General features: G+C 40.5%; 1 protein-coding gene across 1 annotated transcript; it reads right to left on the reverse strand.

Moving 5' to 3' along the window:
• Positions 1 to 443: 443 nt before the first annotated feature.
• LOC150037680 (uncharacterized) lies at positions 444 to 7111 on the reverse strand. The gene is made up of 10 exons (XM_090310979.1): positions 7071 to 7111; positions 6624 to 6963; positions 6473 to 6542; positions 5557 to 5990; positions 2218 to 2402; positions 1982 to 2124; positions 1677 to 1825; positions 1227 to 1520; positions 927 to 1145; positions 444 to 824 (listed from the first exon to the last, which is right to left on the reverse strand). The coding sequence occupies exons 1-10, from the start codon at positions 7109 to 7111 to the stop codon at positions 444 to 446; spliced, it is 2256 nt and encodes a 751-aa protein (XP_090167105.1).
• Between the last annotated feature and the right edge of the window lie 1769 nt (positions 7112 to 8880).

Genomic DNA, 8880 nt, shown 5'->3' on the forward strand with positions numbered 1-8880 from the left:
TTACAGCAAAACAGAGAACAACATGAAGTTCAAAAGGAAAAAAACATCCGTACACACGCTAGATAAGACCAAGAAGGTCAACCCGCCAGGAAGTAACACGAGCACGAACTGTAGAGACTATAAGGTGAACTAAAGCAGACACCGACCTCGGTCGACCTATATGCAGCCGCCGATTATGCTCCTACCAGATGTAGTATATGGACGCTTACAAGAAAACACGGAACAACTTTCTACGCACCCCCTTACCCGACCCCACTCGACACAACCAACTCAACTCTACATCCCAACTAGCCACCTGATGCGTCGAACCCAACTGACGCAACACACTAGACCACACCTCTCTCCCAAGCCCACACTCAAAAAATAAATGATCCCGTGACTCCACACCTCCCTCACACAGAAGACACCCCCCTCCCCCTTGACAACACACCCTAACTCTTCAACTAATTTCGCGTACCCAACCTGTCCCTCACTGCTAACCACACACAGAAGGAGTGATGCGGAATACCATCCCCCGCCCATGAAATACCAACCCAAGACACCCTCGGACGACGAAGACGTATACTCTCCCAAGCACTAGTGATAGAAAATCGACCACTAGCATCCGACACCCAAACCCAATAATCCTCTCCCCTCACCCTAGGCTCCACTGCCTGGATAAGACCCCAGATCTCAAGCAGCTCCCAAGACACTGTAGGCCACCTCCAACCTCCCTCACCATCCAAGAACTCCGACAATCGCGCTTCCAAACTACTCCTTGCATCATGAACCACCATAGACCCGTATGAATCCAAAATCGTGGCCCCCGGCAACCAAGGATCCCACTAAACAAAACAAGACTGTCCATCGTCAATCATCAAACGAACCAGATGCTTGAATCTATCTATATTTAGTAAGATAGCTCTTAAGCACCAAGACCTCCCAACCTTACTTCGAACAGCCCAGAACGACCACCCACGCAAAACATATGCCTCCACCCACGCGACCCATAGTGACCCTGATTTAATTAAGAGAAGCCAGAGCAACTTCATAATAGCAGCCTGGTTCCAAGAGGCCACATGCTTCACACCTAATCCCCCATCTCCCAACGGCAAGCACACCTCATCCCACGCCACCCATGCACCACCCCGACTCACCATACTACCCTTCCATAAATAACTACGTAATAAACGATCAACCTCATGAGTTACACACGCAGGCAATACGAATATACTACACCAAAAGACCTGAAAGGACTGTAAAACAGACTTAACAAGCTGCAACCTCCCAACAAAGGAGGGGGACCTCGCTGCCCAGCTTCTAATACGAGCTATAATCCTCTGTATCAAAGGCGCACAATCCACAACCCTCAACCGACCCGCCAATAAAGGTAAACCCAGATACCTAACAGGCAATGAACCAAGAGAGACACCCATATACGCAGCTAGTTCCTCCGCCTCCCCAGACTCCACCCCTGCAACAAACATGGAACTTTTCCCAACATTTACAACTAACCCAGACAGCTCAAACTTTGTCAATACCTACCTCACAAACTCCAAAGAATCTCTCTCAGCTGCACAGAAAATCATCAAATCGTCTGCAAAAACCAAATGAGTTAGGCCCAAGTGCTCACACCGATCATGGAACTTAAACCAAACAAGAGGTTTATTCAACAACCTAGACAAGACCTCCATCACCATCACAAACAAAAAAGGAGATAACAGATCCCCCTGCCTCAATCCCTTCCTGCCAGGAAAAAACCCTTCAAGAGAACCATTAATCATTACAGAGAACTTAGACAAAGTAACACAAGCCCTCACCCAACTAACAAACTGAAGGGGCATACCTATAGCCAACAACACCCCAAACAGAAAATCCCAATTCACTGAATCGTAAGCCTTCTGAAGGTCTACCTTTAATACACAATGTGACTTCCCTCTGCCCTTCTTATAGCTCCCCATGAGCTCATGACACAATAAAATGTTATCGAAAATCGACCTACCTGGAACAAACACAGACTGATTACTACTGATGAGATCAGGCAACCACAACCACAATTTCTCAGGTAAGATCCTCGAGATACACTTATACACAACATTGTAACATGAAATAGAACGAAACTTCTCCATACGTTCAGCTCCCCACCTCTTAGGGATGAGAGTAATAGCAGTAGAATTAACTCCACCAGGCAGGTAACATGTTTAAAAAAAATTTAGCACGACGTCACATAAATCATACCTAACCATACTCCAAGTAGCTCTGTAAAAATCCACCAAAAAACCATCAGGCCTAGGAGCCTTCCCAGACTTCATCGAGAATAAAGCCTTTTGAATCTCCTCCGACTCGCTGGCCGACCAAATGCCTCCACCCCCTTCTCGGGCCAGCTGAACTGTACAATATCCCCAATTCGGGCAGTAAGATCCCTATACCCCACATGCTGAGCCCTTAAGAAACCCCGAAAGAATTATACTGCCACCCCGTCATGCACCATTTGGCGAGTCCCCTCAGTATCCACGACTGTAAATAAACCACTGCAGCTACGACGAGAATGAACACAACAATGAAAAAAAGCTGTGTTCATATCACCTAACTCCAATCACCTGACCCTGGCCTTCTACCGAAGCGACACCTCCTTCAATCTCGACACTGACCAAAACGCCTCAGTGGCCCAAGCCGCCTTCGCACACACTGTAAAACCCGAACCCTAATTACTTTAAGTAAGAGTAGGTAATGTGATGTCTTCTAATGAGCTATGATGAAATCATGTCTTAGGAATTATGGAAGAAAGAAGGAAGCCATGATGTGGTAGATGACCTAGGTGGCAAAGTGAATGAATGGTGAATTGATCGACCTTACGCAATGGGCTTGGAGATGAGGAAAGGTGTGAGAGGTAGTTTGCAATCGGGTAGCAAGCCAAGCATGAGGTGGTTGGCCGAATGTTGGAGGGTCATGTTTGACGTTGGAGTGCATAGTGAGCATGTGGATGAGGTCATGCAATTCTTTGAGGTGTAATGCTAAATTAACACTATGGGTGGAGTTAGGAAAGGAAAATTGATTAAATCCTAGCCCTTCATCAGATTAGTGGGCAAGGTGGCACAAGGAGGTTTCATACAAGATTTTGGACAGTGGTAACCAGAAAGGCCAATTTCATTTAATTGGTTTGAACAAACTTCCTGGGATATTTGTGTAATTTTAGTGGCATTCGAAAGCTCTATGTGTCTATTTTATGTGGCTGTGCTATGAGAGGGAAAACTCGCCGGAATAAGGTCGAAGGAGCAAAATAAAGACGAAGGGTTCGTTTCTCGATGAATCTAGGCTCATCAGTGAAGAATAAGGCCGAAGGAGCAAAATAAAGACGAAGGGTTCGTTTCTCGATGAATCTAGGCCATCAGTGAAGAATTGAAGCTCTAGGATGGATTATGAAGATTTTTGAGCTAAAAATTTGAGGTAATATTGTTAACTCAGTTATAAAAAACTTTGTAGAATGAAACTTTTTAAGATGAGGCTTGGAATGCAAGTTATATATTTTTGAAATTTGAACTGGAAGTTGTTGAACAAGCAGGCAGCTGCTTGAATTGGGGCCAATGATGAAGGTTTGAATCTCCATATCAAATGACAGAGAATTTTGAGCTGAAATTTTAAGTTAATGTTTCTAATTTGATTCTAAGCAAGTTCTTAGAAGGAATTTCCTTGAGATCTGTTCTGAAAATTTAGTTATAAATTGTTGAAATTGAATCTGCAGTTTGATGCTCCAAAATTTTTCTAAGTGTGGGGAGTGTGGGCGATCAAAGGGTGCATTCTTTTGACACCCAATCCCTCCAAATTGGCTAAGTGTCCGACCCTCAAAGTGAATGGTAGGAGGCACATTGTGATGGTTTTGCATGTGAGCTTGATTTATTGAGTAGGCCTAAAAGGAAGGCTAATGTAAACACTAAGTAGTATGCTTATACGTGTAGGTTCAACGCCCATTGGAAAAGCCTATCAAGCCTTAAGGAAGCAAACTTGAAGGACCTGTGAGTGACTATAAATGTTTTATAAATATTTTAATAATCCATGCTTATTGACAGTTACCTTTATGTTGGTTATTTTATGAGAAGTCCAAGCAACACATTTCTCTAAAGTTTATAAATGCATGCTAGTTACAAAGTTTATGAAATATGCTTTGGTACAATGGTTGAACCATGGTAGTTTTCAAGAAAAGATTCTATGACATGTTTAAGTTACAAGTATTTGTATTATGTTTTAAAGCATATGTGCTCTTAATGTTGTTGAGCATGTGTTAGTAAATGACATTCTTATGAAAACTATGTTTTATGAGATCAAGCTTTCAGTAAACTTGTTTTATGAAAATGTTTTCCTATTAGGTATTTTCAGCTCAATACTAAAGTACAAGGAGAAGGTATCCGAGCTGTACTACCTAGTTTCAGTTATGTTATGATACTGATGCTGAAGTACATAGAGAAGGTATCAGAATAATTCACTCAGTTTAGTGATAAACAGTGGTACCCTGCCTCAGTTATGATCCTTGACATCAAGATCCAGTTTTCTCTACATGCACGTATGATAGTTAATCAGTTCAGTAGGATTGAACCACGAGGGTTCTTTACATTGGCTAAAAGATGTTGAACAAAAGGGTTCTCGCCCCAGGCCAGACTTATGTTTGAGAGATCGAACAAAAAGGTTCTCTCTTAAACCTGATATCCGACGATGAGATTGAACCACGAGGGTTATTTCCTAACATTAGCTGAAAGGTGCTGAACAAAAGGGTTCTCACCCTAGCCCAGGCTTATGTTTGAGAGATCGAACAAAAGGGTTCTCTCTTAAACAAGATATCCAACGATGAGATTGAACCACGAGGGTTCTTTCTTAGCATTGGCTAAAAGTTGAACAAAAGGGTTCTCACCCCAGCCTAAGCTTATGTTTGAGAGATTGAACAAAAGGGTTCTCTCTTGAACATGATATCCGACGTTGAGATTGAACCATGAGAGTTATCTCTCAATCGAGAATTAGTTTAGCTATGTTTTCAGATACAATGGTTTTAAAAGTTTTATGTACACGTTTGCTTGGCATGTTTTAGTTTCAGTATTCTGTTTTCTAGCTTTCAGTTTAAGCATGAGATTTATGTTTTTATTAAGTCACTCACTGGGCGAGTAGCTCATTCTTTCAAATGTTTTTCTTTTCCCAGTAGTGGTCATCTCCCCAGAGGTTAGCTGTCCTGCTTGCTTTGCCACTCAAGGACTTCAGTTAAAAGTTCAAAGTCTAAAGAGTAGTTTTAGTGTTTATTTTGTAAATGTTTGTACATATGTGTTGCTCATATTAGGGACTAGTAAAGTATGTTGGGACCCATTGAACTATGTACCTGTTAATATAATGTAGTTATGGTGTTGTTGATCCCTGGTGTTCTGAGGTTATTTTTAAAGTTTCCTTAGTTTGGTGAATGTTTTATATGTATTCCAGGGATCTAAGCAGGTTAAGGATGTTAGTTGGACAGTAAGTGCCACAAAAGGGTTGGTAACTACTGTCACCACATTCACTTCTGGATTAAGAAGGGTAATTTGGGAGGGGCGTGACACACACCGACTCTGAATCAGGATTCCTTCCTACCGCAGCCTGAGCAACCTCCATAACCTGCCTAGCTGTCCGCACCTCATCAGCTAACACAGAGATACGCCTACCAAATGATGCACCAAAAACCCGCTTCACTACCTTTAAATTTCGCACAAAACTAACCATAGGAGACACATCCTCAGACCTTCTCCACACTGACATGATAATATCAAGAAAACCCTCTGCCTCCGCCCAATGAGAAAAATAATGAAACGTAGGAGGTGGCCTACTCCTCGTTTCCCCTGTAGAAACCAGAAGAGGGCTATGATCAGAAATCCCCCACTGACCAACCCTAACCTCCGAATACGAAAAAGCTACCTTCCACGCCTCATTGGACAAGCATCGATCCAAGCGGCGCAAGATACCATTCCTCTGAAGTTTACTAGTCCAGGTAAACCAATTACCTGTCACACCCAACTCAACCAGATCCGCTCCAATGACACCTCATCAAACTCCTCCATCTCCCTCAAGCTAGGGCAACCACCAAAATCCTCAAAACTACTACGAATAGCATTAAAATCCTCCTTTTGCTCACGTGATTAGAGGCATACATAACACCAATATGTATCCTAGCACTGGATACAATATCCACTAAGGTTCCAAAAATGAATTGATCCCCACCGACATCAATGGAAAAATCATAGACACTTTTCCGTCATATCACCGAAATCCTCCCAACTCCCTACACACTATAGCTAAACACATAACCAAACCTACCCATCACCATACCAAAATTCTCACGACGACCCTCGTCTCAAGAAAACAACAGAAGGTAACAGATAAGGAAGCCAGAAAGTCTGCCACCACCCTACACTTGACAGGGTCATTCAACCCCTTAACATTCTAGGAACACCAAATCATGAATCTTGCAAGAGATCACACCTACCACTTCCCACTGGGCCTTTGCCCAAACTCCTGAACATCCCATCCATAACAAGCAACGGATCAGGATTTGCCTACATTAGTTCCAATGCCAACGAGTCTCCCCCCTTATGACATAAAACATCAAACTGATTATGATCATCAACATGTTTTACAGACCCCGTAATTCCAGGGGACCCATAAACTACTCTACTCTTCAAGGGCACCGTACCCGGTGACCCACTACCACCCCTATGCCCTACACCTCCTCTATCATGCCTACGTCGACTAACCATAGTAAATTCTTCAACCCTTTCCGTGCCCTTAATCTCATCCATTAAGCTAGCTCCCCTCGCACCCATACCCAAGTCCTGCCCCTTCCTCACACTCTCAATTCTCCCATTCTCCTTCAAACACCCCTCATTGATTGCCACAATACACAACTCCTGATCTTTCTCCACACCTCGTTGCTCACACACCGCCCCAATATGCCCAAAGGAACCACAGCAAGAACACCTACGAGGTTTTCACTCATACACTACTAGAATAATAAACTCCTGCCCTTGCATTCTAACAGTGATTGAAGGGGGCATTAACGAATCACCATCCACTCAAACACAAACCTTTGTATACGATAACCGTCGTCACTCTCTTGTTGCAACATCAAAAGAGATAGGTTTACCCACAACACTAGCTAACACTGCTAAACCACTATCCGTCCAAACTTTAAAGGAACACGCTCCAATTTAATCCAGATAGGAACAGAATAAAAAACAAAGGTGTTGTGTTTATTAACCCTTTCATCAATTGCATATTTGAAAACTCATGGCAATCATGAATCTCATTGAAGGGAGATCACAATCATTTTAAGGTTCTGTTGAAATTTTGTCGAAAACTATCACTTTTAAAGTTCGTACCGCTCCCCAGTCTTGAGGAGAAAATTGCAGACTCCACTACAAATGAATTCAAATAATAATCTTGGACAAATACTTGTCTACTAGTTGGGTTGCACTATTTTAGTTAAGTGATATATCGTTTATAGTATCACTTTTTACAATGGGTGTTATGATATTATTATTAAACAAGGTGTTGTTTTGAATTGCTAAGAAAAGTTAGAAACCACTGTAAGATGTATTTTGAAAGCAATCCTACGATATAAGAAACATGGGACTTTTTTCGTAGTAATATTTTGAGTTTGATAGGTTTCCATTTGTTTCATAAGATTTAAGGATGTGATTATATTGTCTCTTTGTATATATCTTTTTTGGGAGTCAATTTTAAGCCTTCAAATTGAAAAAAGATATCAAACTAAAACCCTTAAATGTATCCTGGCTCACCAACATGAGTTGGGGAGAGATTATACAATGGTTTTAATTCTTGCAACCAAAATTTCGCACAACTTAATGAAAAAGGTCTCAAAGAAAAGAGCAAACATAATCTTTTCAATAAAAGCCCCAAACCACGTAGAACAGTAGAGGATAACCTCAACTACACAAACTGATCATTTAGGAAGGACACAAAATAACTCCATGAAGATAAAGATTGCACTATCACCAAATATGATATATAACAACGCACCGAATAACTCTCTAGACCCTATGTGGTTGTTGATTGTCCACACTTACATTTTATTAAACTTTGCAATAAATCTTGAAAAGTAATATGATATGCCATATGGGATCTTAAATTGGTTAAGAATAGTTAAAAGGGTGCTATTGATAGGAAAAGTTTGAGAGATAATATAGCAAGCCCAAGTAGTAACTTAAATTATAAATTTTGGTCCCTATATTCTTAAAAAAAATCAATCTAGTTCATATAGTTTTATAAATATCAATTTAGGATATATCTATAGTTAGAGTGTAATGTCGATGTAATTTGGTCTCTAACTAAGATCTTTAACGTTTCAATTTAGTTCTCTATAGTTTTTCTTCTCAAAAATAAAACTTAATCTCCTATATATATGATTCGGCTTAATTTCATTTTTGCTCTTATAGTCACTTAAATCTCATAATTAGTCCCCCAATTTTGATTAGTCCCCCAATTTTGTTTTAGTTTTTGTTTTTACCTACTTGAAAAATGAACTCGTACCTATACATATTCCTCTTATTTTTGTTCACTTATTTTCTTCTATTTTTTTAACTTAACTTTTAATCCTAATGTGGTCCACTAACAAATTTACAAAACATAGAAAATTGCGACATTAAAAAAAAAAAAAAACTCATACTTCGAGTTTGAAACTATAGTCAATTAACTTCACCATCATTAAACTCATACAAATAATTTTGCATTTTCTACAACCTTTTCTTTTTTTTTTCCCCTGTTTTCTTTTTTACGTGCATCCCTTTCATCAATCCATTTTTTCAAAAAAAAATAAAATAAAATAAAATAAAATCTGTACCATATGATGACCCCATCACCTAGGATTGAAAGGGT

The sequence above is a fragment of the Benincasa hispida genome, chromosome 2 (genome assembly GCF_027475165.1).
Source record: "Benincasa hispida cultivar pf3 chromosome 2, pf3_genome.v1.1, whole genome shotgun sequence".
NCBI lineage: Eukaryota > Viridiplantae > Streptophyta > Magnoliopsida > Cucurbitales > Cucurbitaceae > Benincasa > Benincasa hispida.